A 27574-nucleotide genomic window follows, 5' to 3' on the forward strand; every position below is an offset into this window, starting at 1 on the left:
TTGAATAAAATTGTCAAGGTACTCAATCTCTCATCCAATCTCTTTTCCTTGATGCTTAGTATTGTTAAAGCTTTGTACCTCACCTATTTTGAAAATGGTTTTGTATTGTTAAAGCTCAACCTTTTTAAAATCAACCATTGGTTTTTTATTGTTAAAGCTCAACCAATTTCCTTTAAAACCCTAGCCTTGTATTGTTAAAGCTTGGCTCTTTTATTAAAACTTGTTAAGTATTGTTAAAGCTTAGCATTTTAAAAACATGTTGAGTATTGTTAAATCTCAACACCGAAAAAGATTTTGCCACTTGGCCCTTTTATTTTCCTTTTAAAGAGGAACTACAAAAGCTCTGACTTCCATACTGCATCTAAGGGGTATGTAGGCCTGAGACACAATGTCTTACCAAGCTCACTTTTAATACCTTCTTTTCTCATCCTCTCACTCTATTAAAACAAAAAAAACACAAAGGAGTTTTATAAACAACAACAATAATAATATTTTAAAAGAGGTTTGTATGGAGTACCATAGATTTGAGGGGTGCTTAAAACCTTCCCCTTGCATAACAAACCCCCTGTACCCAAATCTGTGATAAGTTTATTAGTTTTGATTTTAAAAACTTCTGTGGATTTTAGTCGCTCTTTCTTTCATTTTATTTGGAAACAATAAAGCGCGGTGGCGACTCTATTTAAAACATATGAGCTAAGTCAATTCAATGGCTTTAGTCTCACAAATTTCACCGCTACAATTATGTATTTACCTTTGTTAAGAGACTTCAGTGAAATAAGTACATATAGTTAGAGTTCATCTGTTTTGCCCATCTATATAGTTCTTTGTATTAAAACGCATGGAATAATACTTTTCATTTTACTCACGCGCTTTTTTGCTCCAAACACAGGGTTGGTCGAGAATGCCGACACTCGCTCCCGTCAACGAGAAGCCATTCACATTCCCTTACGCTACAAAGTAAGTTTATATCATTATTCAATTTACTTTATACTATAAACAATGGTAATAAATTTGTTTTCACTATTTTCAGTTTAGGTGGTGCGTTCTAGAGATGAACTACAACAAAACTCCTAAACATGCTATAATAGTTTATCAAAATCTTCTGGATTATATTGGACCCGACGAGGTATTATAACTAAGCAACTACATATCTTGTTAATTTAGTTTAATATTACCAATTTAATAATCTTCTAATAGTTTATTTTTCCTTTACAATTTGTCTAGAGGTCGTATCTGGGTCTCGACTAAGAGATTAACCACGAGGATATTGCAGTTTAGACTGCAAAAACAACAATCATCATATTCATTATTGTGGATATGCGAGTGACCGTTTGAAACTGTAGTTCGGCATGCATCAACAAATCCCAAATCCCCTAAAGTGTTTGGGAGAATGACATCAATTAAGAGTCGATGACCAATGAAGATAGAGAGATTTGATAGACTTCGCTAGGGATGTGTGTCGTTAACGGAGGCACCGACATCAACTATCCATAAACAAACCAATCATGCAACACGATGTTAGAACAAACTCGAAATTATATGAATTGGTTTACATTAGTTTCAAAATTTTGTTTCTGTCTCACCCGACATATTTGATCGACCCACGCCAATGAACTTCGTTATCATACGCCCAACAACCAACCCCAAACATTACAAAACCCAACAACATTGCCAACTCACCCAAACCCAACAACCTTACGAAACCACATCCACCCAAACTTGAGACCAATTCATGTCACACACTCAAACACAAAACCCAGAGCAAGACCCATACCCCCACCAACCATATGCTACCACCACATCTTACCACATCACCGATGACACATATGATACCAACATATTTTACCATAACACCTAACCAATGTACAGCCAAACATCACACCGCCAAAGCACCCGACCAACACACGTCTTTCAAACACCACAAGATCCGTTGTTTCGTTACCAAAACAATACAATGTTCCAATTCAACCAACCACCCTGCCCACATGTAACCCAACCAACACGACCCAACTACAGCAACATGGAAACCGAAATCGATTACACTAGCGCCGCTTACTAGGGAGATATGATCTACAATTTATTAGATAACACTAATATTCCAAGACCCTCGCACCAAGCACCTCTAGCTCAAGCGAATACTAAAAGACCCCAAGAAGTGCTTTCGAATTTATTATCCCCGTTGTAAAATGATTGTTGTTTAAAAATTTTCTATAAATTAAAAAATATATTAATATTATCGTATGATTTTACACTTTTACTAAATTAATTTTATTAATATGTTAGAAATAATGTACGGAGTAATAATTAAATGACATAACTATAAAAATAATCATCATTTTTACATTAAAACTGAGGGAGTAGTAGTTTTTTTTTTTGATGATTTTTCAATTTACCCATTAAATCTTCAATTATGCCTCCATGTTTCCGTAGATGCACATATGAAAGTACCTTTTTTTAAAAAAAATATTTGATTTTTTGCGTAGATGCGTCTACGAAAGTGTTAAAACATAGTAAAATTTGAGATTTTACTAATTAATTGAGAAAATCTGAAGTTCATGAAATCTTCCAGGCTACATCTACGGAAGGATTTGAAAAAGAGTGTTACGTAGATGTACATACGGAATATTCTATTATATTTTAAATCAATTACATTTGACTCAAAAACTCAATTTTTATAATAAAAATGACACATCAAATTATAATAAATCAAAGCATTGCAATTGAGGTTTTTCAATTACTTTGAGTTACTATACTTTGATGTTCCATTTTCGTTAAAAAAATTGGAGTTTAGAAGTGAAATGTAGTTGATTTGAAAATATAACAGAATATTTTGTAGATACATCTACGGAACACTCTTTTTCAATTAACTTAATTTGATGGACTTAATTAACTTGGGATTTTCTCAATTAATTGAAAAAATCTCAAGTTTAACCATGTTTTAACGCTCCCGTAGATGCATCTACGGAAAAAACCAAATTTTAAAAAAATACTTTCGAAAGTAAATCTACGGAAGCAAAAGGACAATTTTGCCAATTCACATGTGCGTGAAAGATCCAAGGGTAAGAATATTTTTTTTAAATAAATCAATAATTTAGTTAATTGTTCGATTTAAAAACTCAAAATGCAAGAACAAGTAGGAAAATAATATAACAAACATTATAACAATTATTGTAATAAATTCTGCTAAGTACACCCCAATGAGTGGAAAGGTTAGCCCCATAGGGTAGTGCACAAACTGTAAAATTCAGAACCCACACCCTCCAATAGACGGAAAAGCTTTGCTGCAACACACCCTCCAATGGGTAGAAACTGTGGGCCTGGCAGCTATTCCCACCTCCACTGAGCAGAATTATGGGGCCCATTCTGCACAGATTACAAACTACAGCAGCCCACGGCCCAATGGGTAGGATTGTAGAAATGCTTTGCTGAGCACAGAATAACTATTCCAACCACCCCATTTAAGTTACTGCATTATACATTTAATATGCAGTACTGTTGACAACCCATCATGCGTATAAAAAGCGATGTTAATTGGCAACGCATATGCACAAAATTGGGTTTCAATCAAGTCAAACCAATGTCACTTTAAAGCGCACATCTAATTGATCCTGCACTAACAACAAGAAAATTTATTTCCCATCCAAAATAAAATAAAATTGATACCTCCCTTAATATATGCTACTCCAGCCTGATTTAACAAACAAAAAAGATATTTTTCACAATTATTAAAAAATAATTAAAATTTTTTAATTTTATATAAGAGAGATAACACAATTATTAATATTAAATAATTAATAACATTGAAGAGTGTATAAAAAAATTAGGAGTGTACATAAGTAGAGTCAACCCATAAGATTCGGTCAAATCCACCAAAAAATCCACAAAAGTGGGTTGGGTTGGGTATTTGGATAGATATAGATTTAAAAACTAAAAAATCTGTTAAAAAAAAATCAAGTTTCACCCAAACCAAAAAATTCACTGACCCACTAATCAAATATTTATTATTACAATTTTAATAACTTTCATGAATTATAACTTAGTTGTTAATATTTCATTCTTTGATTATTTTGATGATGATACAATTTTATGTCATGTAAGTTTAATTTGCTACTACTATTTTTATGATAATTTTTGTTAGTTAATGATATCATTTATTATTTTACGATGTTAAAAATTAGTAAAAATAGGATATCTAATTTTTAAAAAAGATAAAAATATTTGTGTAAGATAAAGATGTTGAATAATTTTTATAAAAAAAAGGTGACTAACCATTTAGTCATTTATTATTAATAAAATAGAAAAATTATTTGGACAACCTACTATCTATCCCAAACAAAAAATGAGTGAATTTATTCAAATCGGTCCATTTGTGTAGTTGGTGATTATTTTACCTCTATTTTTTTTTCTAAATGAAGCTTATATTGAAATAAAAAAAAAGATTGTTACAAAAACGATAGGGAGGACATAAACCGAAACCCTATAAAAAATATGAACCTAAAGAATGGCAAACCAAGCCGATTCTTTACAAAATCTGCACGAATATTCGCAGGAATGAAAGAATAGTAAGTAGGATCAATTAAACTAAGACCTACGTTAGCAAAAGCATCAGCACAACTGTTGCCTTTCCTATATATATATATATATATATATATATATATATATATATATATATATATATATATATATATATATATATATATATATATATATATATATATATATATATATATATATATATATATATATATGAGAAACTATATAATTCCAAGAGGAAACTAAATTTATACAATTAACCCAATGGTTTCGAATATGCCAAGGAACCAAAAAAGGACACTTGAACGCCTTGACGACCGCCATAGAATATGTTTCCAACTAAAGAGACTTCCTATTATTCTCATGGAGGAAGTCAATTGCAAAATCGCACCGAAGAGTTCGGCAATGAGCGAAGAAGACCCAACCGAATGGCATACGCACCAAGCAAACCACCCTCACTATTGCGCACAATACCACCGCATGCAGAATTTCCAGAGGGACAAACCGCCGCCCCATCACAGTTAATTTTAACCCAACTCCTAAGAGGAGGTTTCCACAAAACCTCAAGAATCCGCGGAGCTTTGGGAGGGCGAATCGAAACACGAAAACTCTTAAGGAGTATAAAATCCTGCATATCCAAATAAGAACCAGCCGCATTGTTCCCATCTATGGATACACAATCCATAAATACTAGAGATGGAATAAGATATTGAAGTCAATGTTATTATTTTACCTCTATCAAATTGATGTGTCCTATATAGATTGAGTATTGAATTTGACCAAATTCAACTCAAATCGGCCCATGTGCACCTCTAAAAAATTAATGTTATTTGAGAACATAAAATTTGATATTGACTCATTTAGTTAATTCAATAATAATTGATATTGAATTTAATAGGAATGAGAGGAACCGAAACGACTTAATATCAAAACTATTTCCTAAATTGAGTGATGAAAAAACGAAAAGGGTAATGCTAATTTGTGTTCTTAGGACACAAATTAAGAACTAATTGAAAAAAAGAATATTTTAGAACTTGTGTATTAATTTTAATGAAAATATAAAATTATTTTTTTTATTGTATTTTTCAAAACAAAATATTTAAAAATAGATTTCTTAACTTGTGTCCTTGAGACATAACTTAGCATTACCCAAAAAAAAAATTACACGGAATCTAAATTTAAAAAAATCGCGGAATCTAAATTTTATAACGTGTTTTCAAGAGATTGGATGTAGCTAGATGTTTGTTGAGAACAACATCTATGGAAAGTATCAACAAGGTGGTCCGAGTGTCGATTAATAATCATGTGTTCAGTATTAAAATGGAAGAAGAAGCGTTCGTCTGTCCAATAGAGATCCAAAATCAGAGTTATGCTAGATCGGAGAGTAGTATGGAGGAAGATGACTCAGAGATGGACGATGAGCCATTTTTCCTGAAGGAGGCGGAAGGCGAAAAGATGGATGATATGGATGACGTGGACAAAAATTTGGAGGAATTAATGAATAATTATATGTTGGCGGCTGAAGTGGATAGGCAGAACGTCCGCAATGATAAAAGGTCTGATAGTTACGTGCACGCGGAAGAGGAAATGATGAAGGGCTTGATGGATGGAGTGGAGAATATCGTAAATGAAGAAAATTTAATGGGGAAGGAGGACCCACCTAGTAATTCGGAAGTCTATGAACAGTTAAAGGGGAGTCAGTCTATTACAATTGGGCCACAATTACATCTTTTGGCCCATATGGAATTAGAGAGGGCTAAAAATCAAATGGGTCTAAGATATGGGCTTTTAGGGGTGGATAATAACCGATGTGGTATAGAAGAAGTCCAGATTTTCCCTAAGGGGTTGAACAGTAAGGAGAGTGGTAGAAATAATGACGAAAATAACAATAGCCAGAGTGGTATAGGCAACCCGCGGAGGAGTGAAGCTCAATCACAACCAGGGTCCGAAAATAATCAAGAGAGAGTAGCAGTTAATAATGAAGAAGCAGATGGAAGGATACAGAGTAAAGTCAGTCGACCAGATGTCGAAGAAAAAGGAGAGAACATCGATCTGTTGGGAAGAGAAAAACAAGCAAAGGAAAGTGAGGTTACGAGTTTGCCAACTCAAAAGGAAGATCCCAAAGAGAAGCGAAAAAGAAGAAAGGTGATCCTAATTGAGAAAAGGAAAAAAAGGAGAATGCAAAAGCTAATGGGAGCTGAAACAACCAAGAAGAAATTTTCGGCTAAAAATAAGGTGCACACTTTAAAATCTCATTCTAAACTATTAATGGGGGCTGAAAGGGAGGCATGGACAGTGGTACATGGAGAGGCGAAGGATATTTCAAAGGGGATTTGGGAGTTTGGTAAACAGATTGGGGTTCACAATAGTGGAGAGGAAGAAGAATTAGTGAATATACTGCTCGATAATGAATTAAGAGACAAGAAGATAGCAAAGAAGGATAGACGAGGAGGTAGTGGAAGAAGATGAATAAGTATAGTTTAGTATTCAGGGGAAACAGGAGCTTTTTTTAAAATTATGAAGATCATTAGTTATAATATTAGAGGATTGGGAGGGGCGGTGAAAAAGAAGGAGTTAGCCCAGGTTATTCAGAAAAATAGTCCAGAGATTATCGGTATCCAAGAAACTAAGATGGCTGATATTGAGATGAGGATGTGTGTGAACATGTGGGGAGCTGAGAACTGTGGGTTCTGTTTTAAGGCGGCAGTAGGTAGATCAGGTGGGTTATTGCTGATTTGGAACTCGAATCACTTTAAGAAAAAGGAAGAGTTATGTGGTGAATATTTTTTAGGAGTGGAAGGAAGTTGGGGGACAGATGGAGCTCAAGTGATAATTGTAAACGTCTATGCTCCATGCGACGCCAGCGGTAAAAGAAGGTTATGGAAGGATTTAGACGAGTTGATAAAAACAAGAACGAATGCAAGATGGTGTGTGATGGGGGATTTTAACGCTATACGTGCAGAATCTGAGAGGAAGGGGATAGGAGATTATCAAAGAAGAGAAGAAATGATGGATTTTGAGGAATTTATTTCAGGTACAAATCTGGTGGACTTACCGCTTAGAGGGAGGCGCTTTACATGGTCTAATTTGGAGGGATCTTCTTTAAGCCGTATAGACAGATTCCTTTTATCGGAAAGCTGGATGCAATAGTGGCCGGAGACTTCACAAAGGTGTTTAGAGAAAGGTCTCTCAGATCACTGCCCTATAATGATTAGTGAGAAAGTGGTGAATTGGGGACCAAAACCATTCGGTTTATACAACTGTTGGAGAGAACTAGGAGGGTATCATAACTTTGTGGAAGACTCTTGGAAGGCTCTGTCAGTACAAGGATGGGGTGGGTTTGTCCTTAAATAAAAACTCAAATTGATTAAAGGAAAAATCAAAGAGTGGAGTAAGATTCATGTGGAAAGCCTTGATGATAGAATCATAGAAGAGAAAAGGACAGTAAATGAGTTGGAGTTGAAAAGTGAAAATTCAGCTTTATCTCAAGAAGAAATACATGATAAGTAAGAGGCGTCGTCCCGTTTATATGCGTTATCAAGATTGAAGACGAGTATGTTATGGCAAAAATCGAGGTTGAAACGGCTAAGAGATGGAGATGCTAATTCTAAGTTTTTTCATAGGTGTGTGGTTAATAGGAGGAAATTTAATGAGGTTATGTGTATTGAGACAGAGAATGCAAAGCTAACTGGTGTAGAAGAGATAAAGCAGGAGGTTTTTGATTACTTCTCTGAGGGGTATAAATGTCGGGAGGTAAGAAGACCGAGGCTTAGGGATCTTGATTTTAAAAAGATAGGGGACGAAGATAATCTTAGGCTCACTGCTGAATTTTCAGAGGAAGAGATTAGAAAAGCTGTTTGGGATTGTGACGGTTCAAAGAGTCCCGGTCCAGATGGGATTAATTTTGAATTCATTAAAGAATTTTGGGATATTCTTAAGGGAGACTTTAAAAAATTCATCACAGAATTTCATTCTAATGGAAGGTTGGTCAAAGGAGCCAATTGTTCTTTCATATCTTTGGTTCCTAAAGTGGAGAACCCGTTGAAGTTAAAAGATTTCAGACCGATTTCGCTAATAGGGTGCATGTATAAAGTATTAGCTAAAATCCTAGCAAACAGGTTAAGGAAAGTGTTGCACAAGGTGATAGCAGAATCTCAGTTTGCATTTTTGGAGGGTAGACAAATAGGAGATGGTATTCTTATAGCAAATGAGCTAGTGAATGATGCTAAGAGGAGGAAAAGAGAAGCATTACTGTTCAAAATCGACTTTGAAAAGGCATACGACACGATAGATTGGAATTTTCTTGACTTTATGATGGAGAAGTCCGGCTTCGATATAAAATGGAGAAAGTGGATTAATGAATGTCTGCGAACCTCAACCATTTCAGTTTTGGTGAACGGGAGCCCCACAAAAGAGTTCTCGATGGGGAGGGGGTTGAGACAAGGAGACCCATTGTCCCCATTTTTATTCCTTCTGGTGGCTGAAGGATTCAACTTAATGATGGAGAAATGTGTGCAGAAAAATCTCTTCGAAGGGTATCAGTTTGGTAGGGGGGAGTAAAAGTATCACATATCCAATTTGCTGATGATACGATCATTGTGGGAAAGAAAAGCTGGGCTATCAAAGCAACTCTCCAAATGTTTGAATTAGTCTCGGGGATGAAAGTAAATTTCCATAAGAGTTCTCTAATTGGTGTGAATATTCACCAGAGTTGGATGGAGGATGCGGCTGGATCGTTGAACTGCAGAGTGGGAGGAACTCCATTCAAGTATCTTGGAATCCCTGTTGGTGGTAACCACCGCAGGGAGGGTTTTTGGCAACCAGTTATTGAGACTGTGAGACGAAGATTAGCCTCATGGAACAATAAGCATCTTTCAATTGGAGGCCGCACAATTCTCTTAAAGTCGGTACTGTATGCGCTTCCTGTCTACTTTGTATCATTTTTCAAAGCTCCAAACCGTGTTATCGCCAAATTGGAATCTCTGTTTAGGAATTTTTTATGGGGTGGGGATTTGGAGAAGAGAAAAGTAAACTGGGTGCATTGGGACAAGGTTTGTAGGGAGAAGGAAGAAGGAGGACTTGGAATCAAAAACCTAAAGGCGTTTAATCTTGCCTTGGTAGGTAAGTGGAAGTGGAGGCTTCTTGTGGAAAAAGATAAGTTGTGGAATAAAGTGCTTAGGTGTAAGTATGGGGAGAGAGGGTATGAAGGTGATAGGAATAATAGGTTCTATTCTCTGTGGTGGAGAGATTTAAAATATCTGGATAAGGGGGAAGAAGACTGTGCTAAAGATTGGTTTGTTAACAAATTGGCTAGAGAAGTGGGTAATGGGAAGGAAACATTATTGTGGGTTGATCCTTGGTTGGAAGGTAAAAGTCTTAAAGGGTTGTATCCTGACTTGTTTAGAAAAGCTGGGAATAAGAATGATAAAGTGGGAGACTTATCTACGTCACAAAATGGAGGGCTGTTTTGGAATGGCAACTGGGAGGTTAGTTTGGATACGGAAGAGGCTAGGAAGGAAGAGGAGCTGAAAGACAAAATCCAATTGTTCTCATTGAGAAACAATGTTAGGGATAGGTGGAAGTGGTTTAAGAATGACTATTCGGTTAAGGAGGCGTACCGTGCAATTATGAAAGAAATCACCAATGTTAGAATAGAAGATAGGGAGCTAGTGGCTGCTTGGAGTAAATTAGTTCCACTCAAAGTTTCGACTTTGGTGTGGAGGATTTGGCAGAATAGGATACCATCGAGAGATAATTTAGTTAGTAGAGGCATCTTGGTTGCATCTCGAAATTCATGCCCATATGGTTGCGGTAGTGAGGAAAATGTCTCGCACATTTTCTTCGAATGTCCGTTATCTTGGATTGCATGGAGCGAGGTCCTAAGATGGCTTGACTTTATATCTGTTTCTCATAATTCAGCTGTTCAGAATTTTGTTCAGTTTACAGGGCTCAGCAGTGGCGGGCGAGTGTTTATAGAGAGATTCTCTGTTATTTGGTTTGCGTGTATTTGGGTCATCTGGAAGAGGAGAAACGAGAAGATTTTCCGAAATGCAGAAAATAGCAGTAGCGTTTGCCTTGAAGACATCCAGATGCTCTCTTGGAGATGGTTAAGGGCGAACATAAAAGGATTTAGTTATAGCTTAAACCAGTGGATTTCAAACCCAAAGATTTGTCTAGGGTGGAGAGGCGGGACGATGATGTAGGGAGTAACATGGAGCTTGCGAGCGTGTTTTGGTGACTCTCAATTTGGCTTGGTGAAGATGACACTGTTGAGACATTGGAGACAATTGGATGAATATTCTGAAAGAGTTTACAACACTAGAAGAAGATGATGGTCGTTTAGAATTATGGAGTGTTGCAATCCATGAAGCAGACTTCACATGGGCCTGGGAATTATAGAACAATAATAAAAGAAATGGATGCCCTATGTTGAGGAACCTCCAGGTGACCATGCTTCTGGTTGTCAGACTGATGCCCATGGAAGAAATGGCCAGAGGACAGAATTTGTGAGCAAGCAGGGAGGTACCAGTTTGTTTAGGTGGCAGAAGGGAGTTGTTTGGACAGCGGTGAGGTTCCAATATTTGAAATGCTCAAAATATATTATCCAGCCGGCTACATCAGTTTTGCTAGTTTATACGTCGCGGTTTGGTGGACACAGATTAGAGTTAGCAGTATATAGCAATTTGTTTTATGTATCTTCATAATGAAGCTAAGTCTGTAGGTATGTGCAACAGGTGATTTTGGTATTAAACTGAATACTTGGAAGTAACATCTATGTACTTGGTTGTAAAGTTGTAAAAGGGTGTTAATTCTGATGTGGTGTACTGGTGTGTTTGGGTATGGATGTCATGCTTGGCATGTCTCATGCCTCTCTTTTAGTAATAAATATTTATTTTGGCCTTCCAAAAAAAATGTATGAGTCAATTGAAAACTGTCCTCACAACATTGCTCAAGAATCAAAAGCATACATGTCATGCTTAAGGTAATATCCTGCCATTTATGCTAAATTATTTCTCTAGAAAAATTTACAGAAAAGATATTAGAAGAATTTTGCACAATACTGCCACTAATTTTAAAATAAATCACCAAATTACCACGATTTCAAATTTAATACCGAAATATTATTCTTTCAAACAATTGTTTTTTTGTAAAGCTATTGCGCTAATTGCTCTGGAGGGTCTTTCGAAAATTTAATTGGACCCGCCAAATAAAATAAAGACTCTTCGTAAAATTTATGTGCATCTCTCCAATTGCTTTGGAGGGTCTCTATATTTTCTTCTTTCTTTCTGATTTATATATATACTAGCGGATATCCGTGCTATCGCACGGGGTCGTTTGAGTTTAATATAACGTGGATAAGATCTATCTTATAAAGTTATTCCGTATATATTTAAACAATACACATATTAATTGGATGACTATTGAAATAAAAATTAAATATGTAGTATGTTAAATAATAGTTAACGATCTAAGAGCTAATAATACATCCAAATTTTAGCTCTTTAACTAAACAAGACAAACGAGGTATCTACCCTCACCCAAATTGGTTGTGCGCCGGTTTTCAACAAGCTGTTAGTGACTGTGAGCTCACTGACATTCCACTTGAAGGACATCAATTCACCTGGGCTAAGAGTCGTGGTACGGACCATGCTTTGGAGGAAAGATTAGACCGTGCTTTATCGACCTCGACATGGATGGAGTTATTTCCGGACAGCAAGCTTGTTAATCTTATAGCATCTCACTCTGATCACAGTCCCATAATTCTCTACTGTGATCCTGTCCATCGTAGTGGTAGGAAATATACGTTCAGATTCGAGAATAGTTGGCTGCAAGAAGAGGGTATTATGGAAGTTGTTAACAATGGGTGGCGAAGAGGTGAATCTAATGAGGTGCAGCAACGTCTTTCCTTATGTGCAGAAGAGCTGGGAAGGTGGAGCAGAGACAGAAATAGAAAAAATAAAGAAGAGTTATAGAGAAATAAAGAAACAATGGAACAATGTAGAGATAAGCAGGATCCGGTCTCGACGTCTCGTTTTATCGAGGCTCAAAGTGAGTATAATAAGGCCCTTATTCGAGAGGATACCTACTGGAAGCAAAGAGCTAAAATGCACTGGCTGCGAGACGGTGATCGCAATACAAAATTCTTTCAGTTATCCGCAACGATTAGAAGGAATAGACAGCTAATTGACATGTTGGTTCAGGAAAACGGAGATGAAGTCCGGGATCAATTGGGCATGTGTGAAATTGCAAGATCCTATTTTGAGAACATCTATGGAGCTAAGAATGGTGTCTATGATCCAGTTTTTAACAACATTCAGCCGAGGGTTACTAATGAAGAGAATGACAGGCTACTGCTACCCATCACTAAGGCAGAGCTTCATGCAGCAGCTTTTGAGATGCATCCAGATAAAGCCCCCGGACCTGACGGATTCAATCCTGCTTTTTTCCATAATTTCTGGGACTTATGTGGAGAGGATATTTGGAAGGCGGCTACCAACTGGTTGGAGAGAGGTTTCTTCCCTCAATCTCTAAATGATACTAATATTTGCCTGATCCCTAAGTGCGTTAAACCACACGACATGAAGGATTTCCGACCAATATCTTTGTGCAACGTGGTTTACAAATTAGTGTCCAAAGTTCTTGCGAACAGAATGAAAGTTTTACTTGGAAAGTGTGTGTCTGAGGAACAATCGGCTTTTATTGAGGGGCGTTCTATTCTTGATAACGCGATGATTGCTATAGAAATCATTCATGCACTCAAGCGGAAGACCACGGGGAACAAGGCTCACTTGGCTCTTAAGATAGACATTAGTAAGGCGTATGATAGAGTTGACTGGGGTTTTTTTGAGAGGCATGCTTGCTAAAATGGGTTTTGCAGAGAAATGGATACATTGGATTATGATGTGTGTTACGTCGGTGCACTACTCTGTTATTATTAACTCAGACCGTGTCGGACCAATTCAACCAGGAAGAGGACTCAAGCAAGGGGACCCACTGTCTCCTTACCTCTTTATTCTAATTTCAGAAGGTCTTTCAGCTCTTATTCAGAGAGAAGTGGCAAGTGGTGATATCCATGGATTCCAGGTGTGCAGAGGGGCACCGAGTGTGTCCCATCTGCTTTTTGCTGACGATTGTTTTCTATTTTGCAGGGCCAATCTCACGGAGGTGACACGTCTTATGAATTTTCTTAATAGATATGCTGACGCTTCAGGCCAGGAGATTAATATGAATAAGTCTGAAGTGTTTTTTAGCCGGAATTTGAGCAAACCAGCGCAAGAGGATATTGCAAGAATTATGGGAGTTCGGCATGTTATGGGGACCGGAAAGTACCTAGGATTACCATCGATGATTGGAAGAAGTAAAAAGGCCACTTTTTACTTTATTAAGGATCGTATTTGGAAGAGGATTAATTCGTGGAGGGGTAGGTCTTTATCAAAAGCGGGAAAGGAGATTATGATAAAATCGGTTCTTCAATTTATTCCAGCCTATATCATGAGCATCTTTATTCTACCAGATGCGGTAATCAATGATATTGAAAAGATGATGAATTCTTTCTGGTGGGGGGGAGGAAATAATAATACTCGTGGTATAAGATGGATGGCGTGGGACAAGCTAACCTATTCTAAGGCGGAAGGTGGGTTGGGCTTTAGGGATCTTAAAGCGTTTAACATGGCTATGGTTGCAAAACAAGGATGTAATTTGTTGACAAGGCCGCATACTCTTGTGGCAAGAATCTTCAAAGCAAGGTATTATCCCCGTACTTCTTTCTTAGATGCAAATATTGGATATAACCCTAGCTTTGTGTGGAGAAGCATGTGGAAAGCAAGAGATGTCTTAACATTAGGGTACAGGTGGAGTATAGGTGATGGTAGTCAAATCAAGGCAATGAACGAACCTTGGCTTAGGGGAAGAAGAGAAGGATGCCTTGTTGGACCCCAAAAGCAAGGTACGTACGATATTACCGTTAAACATCTTATGTTGCCTAATGCGAAAGAATGGAATACAAGTTTGATTGAGGATTTGTTTGATTATGTAGCTACCGGCGATATATTACAGGTTCCGTTGTTGCAAGAGGTGGTCGAAGATAGATTGGTATGGAAAGAGGAACAAAATGGTGAGTATAGTGTGAGGTCTGGCTACAAGTTGTGGATAGGTTCTAAAAAGAGGCAAAATAATGATAGTGGGAAGGAGGATTGGAATAGTCTTTGGAGAATTAAAGCTCCATCTAAAACCAAGCATTTGTTATGGAGGATATGTATGGGATGCTTACCATCGCGTACCAGACTTCGTCAACATCAGGTACCTTGCCCATCAGATTGTCAGCTCTGCAGAAATAATATTGAAGATGATTGGCATGTGTTTTTTGGTTGTGATACGACTATTCAGTGTTGGAGGACAGCAGGTTTGTCGGATCTTCTAGAGCCCTGTTTACATAATTTTAGTGATGTAAAATCTCTAATATTTGATATATGTAGATCAGAAGATAGGATGGTTGTTGGTAGATTTGCAGTTATGATGGATGTGATTTGGAAGAATAGAAACGATTTTATTTGGCATAATGAGAAAGAGGAAGCATCTAAATTGGGTATGATCGCTTTTCATAACTGGCAGAATTGGCTTACAGCACAAAAAATTCAAGGGAGAGAGAATAACCATCAGAATGTCACGTGTTGGAACCCGCCAATGGAAGGATGGTTAAAGTGCAATGTGGATGCAGGTTTTAACAGTCATGTTGGGACTACTAATAGGGGATGGTGTATTCGTGATAAAAGGGGTAATTTCATTATTGCAGGTGTTGCTTGGGATATTGGCATCCTCTCCATCCTTGAAGCAGAAGCTTATGCCCTTAAAGAAGCTATTGAAGGAGCTATAGCTCTGCACCTTGATAATATTATCTTCGAAAGTGACTCTCAACAGGTTGTTCAAGCCATCCACTCCAACCACGAGGGTGGCTCGGAGTTTAGTTTGATTATTATGTCTATTAAAAATTTATTACATGCTTTTTCCAACTTCGAGGTGAAGTTTATTAGGCGTCAAGCGATTTCGGTTGCCCATTCCCTCGCGAAGGCGGCCAATTCTTGGGCTAGACGCAGTGTTATCCATATGATTCCTCCTTGTATTGAACATCATGTGTTGAATGAATTTCATTGAGTTTGTTTTTGTCAAAAAAAAAAACTAAAACAATAATTACATGTCGCAATATGTCATTTGTCAGTTTTTAAATTTGTTTTACGGGTCATAAACATTCACATAATCACAAATATAAATAAAAAATATGTAGCAACCTTTATGCATTGATTAAAGTAATATAACAACACTATACTTATTTGATCCAATATAAAAATACTTAGAACCCATTTATAAAAACACTTATTTAATTCAACGCTGGGTAAAATAATTTTATAAAAATAATTAGTAGATTTTTCTTGTTTACTAAAATATTTTTATTTTGTTTTAGTATTTAAGATCTAAACTACTAAAAATTGAAATTGAAACTAAAAAAACTACATTGAAAATTTTCATTTATTAAATGATAATTTGACCATTATTATATTATTAATTATTTGAATTTGCATTGAAAAGTAAGTAAATTATTCATAAATATGATAATTTACATTTATTATTTTTAAAAAAAATGCTATAACATTAATAAAGTTTTAATGATATATATTTCTTCCATTTTAAAATAAATATTTTTCATATTTGTATACGCATTTTAAAATAGAGTATGTAATATTATACATTATATATTAATTTTTAATATTTTTATACGTATTTAAAAATAGAAGTATTTTTATTTTAGAATATAGTATTTGAATATTTCAATTATTTATTTTTAATTTATTATAAAATGATTTTTTAATTCTAAATTATAAAATCAATTTGACTTTTCTTTTGTATTTTGGTTATTGTTTGAATTGAGAAACATTTTTCAAATTTTATTCACTTATTATTTTAATTTGTGAATACATTTATCTATTGAGAAATTATGATTAATATTGGAGAATAATAATTTTAATAATACATTCAGTTTTGCTTTAATATAAATTTATTATAGATAATAAAAAATTACATTATTAAATAATAATATAATATTTATTATTGTAGATATCAGTACGAAGAAAATAAAAAATTAGATATAAGAATGTCAAAAAATAAATTATAATATTAAATAATGATTTTAATAATACATTCAGTTTTGCTTTAATATAAATTTAGGCTAAATTACAGTTTTGGTCCCCCTATTATGATCTATTCACGAAATCAGTCCCTCTATTTTGTTTTTAAACAGTTTTGGTCCCCTTCTCTTAGTTTTGGTAAAAAATATGGTGATGTGTAATTTTTTTTAATAGGTGGCTTTTGTTGGGTGACATGGACAGTGCCTGGTGGCCAATCACATTTTACATGTCATTTAATTATTTTATTTTATTTATTAACTTAAATTAAAATAATTTAAAAACCTAATAATCTTTAATTTATTATATTATAATTAATCTCTAATACCACAAAAATTAGTTTCAAAATTTCATCATTCACGTCAATGAATTTTTTATTTAAACATAGGAATGAAATTGATGTGCAACAATTTTATCTGGGGTTCAGCCACTTTGACCTTAGGAATAGAAAACAATATTATTGTTCAGCCTCTTGAATGCCACCATCATTAACCATTTCTGAACATGATATTCATCTACAAATAAACTCAATAAAATGATAGAGATCAGCAGACTATAGATTTCATTTTTTTGAGCTAAAATTGAATTAAATAGATACTAATAGTAGTATTTTTGAAATCTAATCCACCTTCAACTACTGCATTAGCCAAGTGCTATCTTCTTTCTCCTTTTGAGTTTCCTGCTATAACCTCTCAGATTCACAAATTAAAACCATGTCCATCTCCACCTCACTACCTCCTCTTTCGACATTTACGCAACATTCCTTTGTCCCTGCTTCCTAAGTGAACTCAAAACAGAACTGGTTCCATAAACAATAGAGAGACTTAACTTTCCAACAAGTGAACCCAGAACAAAATCGTTTCCACCGCCGACAACGTTGAAGACCAAAAATCATTGGAGACCAGTACAACTATCATCCAACTTCCTAACATGATCTAAGTGCAGATCTACAATATTCTTGCCAACAATGTTTGCAACAACTTCCTTGCCAGAGTTGAGTTGCTCAAGGTGGAAGAAATATCGGTAGGTACCGGATCTGACTCATCGATGACGGTTAGTTCGAAATCTACAAAAACTACATGACGAGCGTGTTTGCTGGAACCAATTTAGTTGAAGAAAGTGTTGAATTAATGGTGGGTTCCAGATCTACGAAAACAACAAATGGAAGTGCTTGCCTTGCCGACACCAGTTTTGCTGTAGATATAGTGTTGAATGAATGTTAATAGACAAAGGGGATGATACAGTAACGATGAACAATTTTCTTTTTAGGGTTTAGAAAGGGGAAATTAATTTTATTTGTTTTAATAAGTTTAGTTTAATTTAGTAAATAAAATAAAATAAAACAAAGGACATTTAAAATGTGATTAGCCACATGGAACTATCCACGTCACCAATAAAATCCACATAATGAAAAAAATTACACATCACCATATTTTTTATCAAAATTGAGAGAAGGGGACCAAAATTGTTTAAAATTAAAATAGAGGGACTGATTTCGTGAATAGATCATAATAGGGGGACCAAAACTGTAATTTAGCCATAAATTTATTATAGATAATTAAAAAATTACATTATTAAATAATAGTATAATATTTATTATTGTAGATATCAGTACGAAAAAAAATAAAAAATTAGATATAAGAATGTCAAAAAATAAATTATAATATTAAATAATATTTTAACATTTATTATTGTAGATATTAGTAGAAAAATCACTAGATCTAAGAATATCGAAAGAGAAAACGAAAGAAAAGAGAGAGTCAAATCATTTTTATTGATTACTAAGTTTTTATTCTTAATAATATTTTATTATTTCTTCTTTATTTAATTTATTTAATTTGACAATTTATTTGTAGTGTAATTTAGAATGGCTCAATTAAATAGTGGCTCAATTTTTGACATTGATTGAAGTGTAATTTAGAATGGCTCAATTAAATGGTGGCTCAATAAATGTCAGCATAATTTGAATTTGAAAATATAAATTAAATGGTGGCTCAATAAATGTCAATAAATTGTTACAAAAAAAAAGTCAATAAATTTAAATTTAAATCAAATATATAATAAAGATTGAAGATATTCAATAGAAGATATTAGGAATCTAAAGGATAAAAATAAAAAGGCAATTAAAAGCCAATTATTAAAAATAATTTGCATTATGATGCAACATTTATGCCATGAATTCTACACAAAAAATTCAATGCGTGGAAGCAGTTATTAAATAGCAAAATATCCCTACTATTTAATTAGGATAATGAATATAAATTATGAGATTATAATATCTTATGTACAATTTTGGTTCCTAATTCTTGCGGTATACAAAAATAGTGAAAAATGAATTCTTATTTACTAACTCACTTATTCAATATTAATCTAGTCATTAACTTCCAAATTTAGTAAACCATTAATTTTGAATGTAATTGACAAAGTGGTGTAGGTAGGATTTTTGTGCTATTATGTTTTGTTTCTAGGACAGAATGTAGAGAATAAAATCTAGGTAACTCATTAGTCCTATTATTATATCATTTCTGTTGCTAAACAATACTAATGAAATGAATTATTAATTTTAAGGTGCCAATTATAAGCTATCTGGATGTCATATAAGATTAGATACAATATATGAATAAAATTATATACACAGAAGGCACATGTTGCTATCAAACAATAAAAAGCAGATTACTATCAGATGCAACCTGATATGAGACACGGCAAATCAATGAGACATGTACATCATGCATGATCCAATACCCTTGCAAGTAGGATAATAAATATTGATCACCATAGATAAGCAAGTACATGAACCATTGTAATTTACAAACTTTAGAACCTGAGGCTCTATATTCTTGAGGATATGAGGGAAGTGAAGAAATTAGCAAATCTCTGGCATGTTGGCTTGCTTAATAAAACCATGCAAGTTTTTTATGAAATTGTAAACTTGGCTGGGATAAGCATTAATGACAATTTGAGGAATAACATCATAAAATAGTACAATCCCCTTAAAATAAGCAACAATGGTTCATGAAATGAATCTATGTACGTCAAAGTTTCTTACACCAACATATGTAATTACATTCAATTACTTCATTCTTCTCAAATTATTATTGATGTGTTCATAAATCCACATATAAACTAAGTAACACTTTATTACTTATGCACATGCAATGGTATTTATAGAGTTTGTTGGAAACGAATTGGGACTGACTCCTAAAAAGACATTGTAAGTTCAAAGCACATTTTAGAATAAAATGTAGACAATTTCACGGCATCTGCAATGCAAGGAGAATTACTCTTGATCCGGGTCATTCCATTCGGGTAAGAATAGTTTAGAAGCAAAACTATACCTAGTACGAATAACCTGAAGTGGAAAGACACAAGTAGTTCCAAGGGTTCCAGAAATTGTTCCACACCCCAGTTGTATAAGAGGACCAGAATCTATGAAAGAGATAAAAATAATAATTCACTTTTCCAAAGGAGAAAATTGTAATAGCAATGTTAATTTGTTATTAAACAAAATACTAATCAATAGGTTTGCGGTTGCAGTAATAACATACCATTATTATGAATAATACATCTTCTAGACATATCTTTCAATGTATCATAAACAGCGAGATCAACGCCAGCATAAGAAATCATACCGATCACAGATGGAAGAAGTCCTCGGTTGAAAGCTCGAGGTCCCTCAGTCTTGAATGCATATATTCTTTGTGATTGTTCCAGGATTAGAAGCTCTTCCACCTCAGAGGCACAAGTATGTAGCCTAGTTTCGATAAGATCCAACAAATAAATTGCAGTCTGCATAAATCTACCAGCCACACCACCAGCTAAAAGCTTCCCAACAGTGCCGATATCGGATTTGTTGGCTTGATCATCTCCAATAACATTTTTCAGCATTTCAAAAGCATGGAATTTGATAAGTAATTAGTACTAATTGTCCTTCTATCCATCAGATCAAGTTCATAGGATTTACCGATGCTTAAGCCTTAAGAAATCCTTGTTTTATGGCTTAACCAATACAATTCATTCTGCTGCAAAATGGAGGAACAAATTAAAAAGAGTAAATGCCACTTGAAAATTAAGTTTGTATTCAGAGAATGAGTTTACTAAAATGATAAAAGTATCAACAAAGTTAAGCCGGTTTGAATACATTAACGTAAACATGATCCATTATTATGCATTTGGATCATAATCAGAATGCATAACCAAAGGGGAGTACAAAACTTACTTCATCAAATAGAACTCTAGATGTGTTTAGTTTGTGATATAGGGCACGATCATTTCTTGTGCAATATTCTAGAGCTTCTGCAAGATGCATAACAACTCTGAGTCGTTGCCTGATTATCTTTATTCTCACTTCACTATCTTTATGGATCTTAACCTGCCAAAAAAACAAATGCTCAATGCTAAAATACTTTTTGTAAAACACTTTTTGTAATTGAAAATCGAATATATTAATGAAATGGAGTACAACTGTTACACTAATGTCCAACCTATTTCAACACGGATATTGAATTAGTAGAAAACAAAGAAAAGAAGAATACATCAGAGAATACAAAGAAAAGAATGAATCAGTAGAAAACAACGAAATGGAGCTTATTTCTCTTCAAAATAGCGCCTTTACAGCCTCTGTTAGCGCTTGTAACCAAACAAATTTAAGTGGTTGCCTTCATAACACATTTGTTGGGACGAAGTCAGAATAAAAGCAACATTCAGCTGAATGTTAGAAAACGTGAAACTCTTTGAAGCAAAATACAAAATAGGTAATGCACAAAATGGGAAAATAATTTTAAGAATATTCCAACTTTCTGTATATTCACATCACTTGAATAATATTATAATTAAAATTACATAATACATGATATATGCCAAACTACTTGCAATTAAGGTTATCTTAACACAATAGACATGAATTTGAATGGAAAAGGATAAATAAAAGAAAGAACCTGACTTTGAAAGTGAAAATCAACGATAGAAGGAAGTGTGAGGCGTATAGAACTGAAGAGAATGGGGTTTCGGTGGAGAGAAGGATGAAGGGTGTTGGAAAATGAAGGAACATGATGAGTGGGAAGCCTTAGAGCGTAGGAGAAGAGAGGGTGTAGAAGAAGTCGTAGAGCTGTGAGTTTGTCGTAATTGATTTTGCCTCCATTTTTGTCAGAAACCTCCCATGAATTCACCATCTGCTCTTCCTCTTTCTCTCTGTATGTTTATGTTCATGGCTCTATTTTTATCCGATGAACATGTCGTTAGTTGCCGCCGTCGAAAATAATAGTGTGGCCAATTGAGATTTGGGATTCAAAAAAGGAGGATATGGTGAAGGAGGGACGAAGATAATAGGAAAGTATAGGGAGAGAATGGGAGTATCAGAAAGAGAGAATATGAGAAAAATAGAAAACCAATGCTTTGATAGTTTTTCATCTTCCCGGTGTGACTTTATAGTTCAAAACACATTGAACAATGAGAAAATTCAATGATTCATTTGAAATTTGAATCTGAATTGCCTTTCTAACTTCTGCAGTGTAATATCATAAATGTTGGACTTCTCTCAATTAACCAACGTGCATAATTTTTAGGAGAGTGAACATTTCAATGAGTCAAGAGAGAAATGAATGGTCCCATTTGAAATTAATCAACTGCATTTAATACCAAATACCAAATTATAATTGAGATTGTGTAATGTGTAATAATTATGATCAATGTGGAATAATTAAAAAAAAATGAAATTGAATAATTGGGTAAATAAATCGTGCAGATTTTATAATGCCGCCATGTCAGCAAAATTAAGATTTCAATCAACCACATTTGAGTATTTAACAAATAGACTCATTTGACCTTAATTATTATATTAGTTTAGCTTAAACTCAATTAGGATATACGTGGAATTTCCAAGTACTTTAACTTTTATATATTGTTAATAGAAAACAACGAAAAGAATGAATCAGTAGAAAACAACGAAATGGAGCTTATTTCTCTTCAAAATAGCGCCTTTACAGCCTCTGTTAGCGCTTGTAACCAAACAAATTTAAGTGGTTGCCTTCATAACACATTTGTTGGGACGAAGTCAGAATAAAAGCAACATTCAGCTGAATGTTAGAAAACGTGAAACTCTTTGAAGCAAAATACAAAATAGGTAATGCACAAAATGGGAAAATAATTTTAAGAATATTCCAACTTTCTGTATATTCACATCACTTGAATAATATTATAATTAAAATTACATAATACATGATATATGCCAAACTACTTGCAATTAAGGTTATCTTAACACAATAGACATGAATTTGAATGGAAAAGGATAAATAAAAGAAAGAACCTGACTTTGAAAGTGAAAATCAACGATAGAAGGAAGTGTGAGGCGTATAGAACTGAAGAGAATGGGGTTTCGGTGGAGAGAAGGATGAAGGGTGTTGGAAAATGAAGGAACATGATGAGTGGGAAGCCTTAGAGCGTAGGAGAAGAGAGGGTGTAGAAGAAGTCGTAGAGCTGTGAGTTTGTCGTAATTGATTTTGCCTCCATTTTTGTCAGAAACCTCCCATGAATTCACCATCTGCTCTTCCTCTTTCTCTCTGTATGTTTATGTTCATGGCTCTATTTTTATCCGATGAACATGTCGTTAGTTGCCGCCGTCGAAAATAATAGTGTGGCCAATTGAGATTTGGGATTCAAAAAAGGAGGATATGGTGAAGGAGGGACGAAGATAATAGGAAAGTATAGGGAGAGAATGGGAGTATCAGAAAGAGAGAATATGAGAAAAATAGAAAACCAATGCTTTGATAGTTTTTCATCTTCCCGGTGTGACTTTATAGTTCAAAACACATTGAACAATGAGAAAATTCAATGATTCATTTGAAATTTGAATCTGAATTGCCTTTCTAACTTCTGCAGTGTAATATCATAAATGTTGGACTTCTCTCAATTAACCAACGTGCATAATTTTTAGGAGAGTGAACATTTCAATGAGTCAAGAGAGAAATGAATGGTCCCATTTGAAATTAATCAACTGCATTTAATACCAAATACCAAATTATAATTGAGATTGTGTAATGTGTAATAATTATGATCAATGTGGAATAATTAAAAAAAAATGAAATTGAATAATTGGGTAAATAAATCGTGCAGATTTTATAATGCCGCCATGTCAGCAAAATTAAGATTTCAATCAACCACATTTGAGTATTTAACAAATAGACTCATTTGACCTTAATTATTATATTAGTTTAGCTTAAACTCAATTAGGATATACGTGGAATTTCCAAGTACTTTAACTTTTATATATTGTTAATAGACAAGTTAAAATAATTTTCTTTAATAAAAATATAATATTAATTATTTATTAAAAATATAAAAATAATTTTATGTTTAAATTCATTTTTGGTCTCATTTTTAGTCTCTTTATTTTAAAAATCAGTATTTTTTCCCCTCAATTATATCCAATTGAAATTTTGTTGGTCTCCCTCTAATTTTGCAGATGTACTAATGATATTAGAAAAAAAATTATTTTCAATAAGTTGACAATAATGATTAGAATAATTTATTATTTAATATTTTTTATTTAATAAATTAATTAATTTAACTAAGTTTTTTATAAATATATTTTTAAATTATTTAATACAAATTTCAAAAGAATGTTTTTGGGCTTAAAGCCCAAATCTTTGTAAGATCTTTTAGTTCACAAATTGGAGGATTTAATTTGCCACCTCCAATTTGTACCTCTCACCCCCCATTTATAGCGTTTATTGTTATACCCTTAAGTGAAAACAAGAAATTTTAAAAATCCTGTAACTTATCAAAAATTTTGAAACAATATCGGAAATTTATAATTTTACCGCAACAAATGTGATAGCACTAAAAATTTGAAATTTCTAGCCACATGCATCATCGGAAATTTTCGGAAAATTATGTTACACACCGGAAATTAATAAAATTTCTAGTATGTTTTTTTATTTTTATCAGATTAACACCGAAACTTTTAAATTTTCCGATAAATTATCTCCGACAATTTCATATTTCCCACGCTATTTTCAGTAAGTTTTTTCTTTTTTTAGATCAACGCTAGATTTTTCAAAATTTTCATTAAATTGTCTCCGTCAATTTCATAATTCCCACGTTATTTTCAGTAAGTTTTTTCTTTTTTTAGATCAACGCCAGATTTTTCAAAATTTTCATTAAATTGTCTCCGTCAATTTCATAATTCCCACACTATTTCAAGTAACAACGCGAATTTAGCTGCAAAATGATAAAACCTCGGACTAGAAATTTCAATTTAGCTATTGAAATTTTTGTTTTTTACTGCATGGGCAAAGTGAATTTTTTAGAGTAAATTAGTGCAAAGGCATTTTTGTCATTAAGGAAATATTGGGGGGAGGGGGGGGGGGGGGGTTTGCAACTTATGGTAAGTTTTTAAAAAACGACGTGGGACTATTTCTTCAATCTCTTTAGCTAAAACTTTCCACTTCTTGTTGTTACACTCTTGAAACTTGTTAGCATTATGAGCATGCTCCATACAATGCTGCAAGATATAATTGTTAGCATACTCTAACAATAATATGGATTTTTTGTTTCAAGATATCATTGTCTAATCTTCCATGCTGCACCATCATCTTGAAGCATGCAAAAGATAATATTGACGCACAATGTACTATCACCACTACAAGAAAATTGCATTTACCGTCGACCAAAAGCCCACGCTATAAGGCAAAAACTGACGCTAATGGATGTTAGCATCGGTGATCCGTTGTCGCGCACGGATCAAAAACGAGTATTTTGTTAAACGTAGTTTAGCGGTAACGACAACTCGGATATCGTCTCACAAGGATTCTTAGTTATTATTAATCGACTGGAATTCGAATTAAAGGGGGGTTGTTTCGTGTTCAATTATAAAAATGCAGAAAATACTAATTTATGTGGCAATTTCATGTCAATTAAATAGTTGATGTGACAATATTAATATAATTCATGTCATTTTAAATGTAAAAAAATAAAAATAAAATAAATTATCATAAATATTTAATTAAAATTAATTTAATTTATTTTCTAAAGTAAATTGAAGTAGATTTATTCTTAACTTATTCCTTCCAAATCCATTTTTCAAATCCATATTAATCTTTTTCCAAGTTTTTTCCCAAATTCACGTTAATCTTCTTTTCTCAATTTTTTCACGAATCAAATCTTCATAATAATACCCCACAACGAATATTTATGAATTGCTTCAGAAATAGATAGAATAATATTATAGTAACTGATATAAAATTATTGATAGATCTGGGTTGTTCTAGAAACCTGTCAACGTGTTAAGTTTAACAATCAAACATTCCAATTTGATCAATCTTCAACAAAACCTAAAAACCAAACGTGATATCAATCATCAACAAAACCCTCAAAACCTAAAACCAAACGCAGTTTCAGAATTTGAAATCTCACTTTCTCTTTCCAATTTGTAGACATGGCTTTGAATCCTCAACTCTTCCCAAACCAAATGCTAATTCCTTTCTTCAGCAATCTGTTTGTATTGAAAAGAGATGGCGTCGAATTCGAGGTGGACAAGATTCGTGGCACTGGGTATTGTTTCAATTTTTCAAATTTCCCCTTTATGATTGATTCAATTTTAGAAATTAGGTTAATTTTTCCAATTTAATTTATTTTTGTTGAGAGTTAGCATTAGGTGAAAATTTTGTATTTTAGCAATTTCAATAGGTATATTTGGTTGTATAGTTCTAAACCGTGGTTTGTAACAACAAGATTTTAGAGGCTTCTGCTATTGCATTGCAACTCATTTGCTTGCGTTTTGACTCAATTTTGATGTTCAGAGCAATATCGGAAATTTCTTCACGTTAAAATTTTTCTGGATGTTTGTGATTGTTGTGAATGATTTACTGTGGATGGTATGGATTTTTGGTGTTGAAGATTGTGGGGGGATTTTAATTAAGATTTGATTTGTGAAAAATACCAGAAAAACAAAAGATTAACAAAAATTTGTGGAAAATATGGAAAAAATTTGGGGTATTATTATGAAGATTTGATTTGTGAAAAAATTGAGAAAAGAAGTTTAACGTGAATTTAGGGAAAATTTTGGAAAAAGATTAATATGGATTTGGAAGCAATAAGTTAAGAATAAATCTACTTCAATTTACTTTAGAAAATAAATTAAATTAATTTTAATTGAATATTTACGATGATTTATTTTATTTTATTTTTTTACGTTTAAAATGACATGAATTATATTAATATTGCCACATCACCTATTTAATTGACATGGAATTGCCACATCACCTTTAAAATGGACACATCATTAAAAATAATATTTAAAATGATAATGGGACTAAAATCAAACTCAAAACTTAAAATAGGGATCAAAATAGTGGTTTTTAAAATGGGGGGATCAAAACCCAAAAAAATGCTAAATAGGGGGACCAAAGTTGCAATTAAGCCTATAATCATTTAGCACCGGTCTTGGCGATGCTAACTATATTATACATGTTGTTTACCATTGCTTTTATACAACAATAACTATCTTAGACATGTCATATAGTGTTTACTTTCAGCAACGCTAACCATCTTATACATGTAATGTAACGGCGGTTTCAACTGATGTTAGGTTTATTTTTTTATTTCTCTGGACGTACCAAAACCTGTGGACGATATTCAAAAGACTGCATCCAGGATAAGGTATGGTCATTACTAATATACAATGATGTCGTTTGGGTAACTAATGCACCTAGTGTTTTCATGGAGTATATGAATAGGATCTTTCATCCTTATCTTGATAAGTTCGTAGCGGTGTTTATAGACGATAGCGTGATATATTCCAAGAGCGAAGAAGAGCATGCGAAACATCTTAGAGTTGTATTGGAATTGTTGAAATAGAAGAAACTTTA

The 27574-nt window shown here is 33.7% G+C and overlaps 1 protein-coding gene across 1 annotated transcript; it reads right to left on the reverse strand.

Annotated features, from left to right (window-relative positions):
• Nucleotides 1-19989: 19989 nt before the first annotated feature.
• On the reverse strand, nucleotides 19990-20597 carry LOC131618855 (calcium-dependent mitochondrial ATP-magnesium/phosphate carrier protein 1-like). Its single transcript, XM_058890010.1, has 2 exons — nucleotides 20258-20597; nucleotides 19990-20138 (listed from the first exon to the last, which is right to left on the reverse strand). Exons 1-2 carry the CDS (start codon nucleotides 20595-20597, stop codon nucleotides 19990-19992), a joined length of 489 nt encoding a protein of 162 aa, XP_058745993.1.
• Nucleotides 20598-27574: the final 6977 nt, after the last annotated feature.

The sequence above is a fragment of the Vicia villosa genome, linkage group LG7 (assembly GCF_029867415.1).
Source record: "Vicia villosa cultivar HV-30 ecotype Madison, WI linkage group LG7, Vvil1.0, whole genome shotgun sequence".
NCBI lineage: Eukaryota > Viridiplantae > Streptophyta > Magnoliopsida > Fabales > Fabaceae > Vicia > Vicia villosa.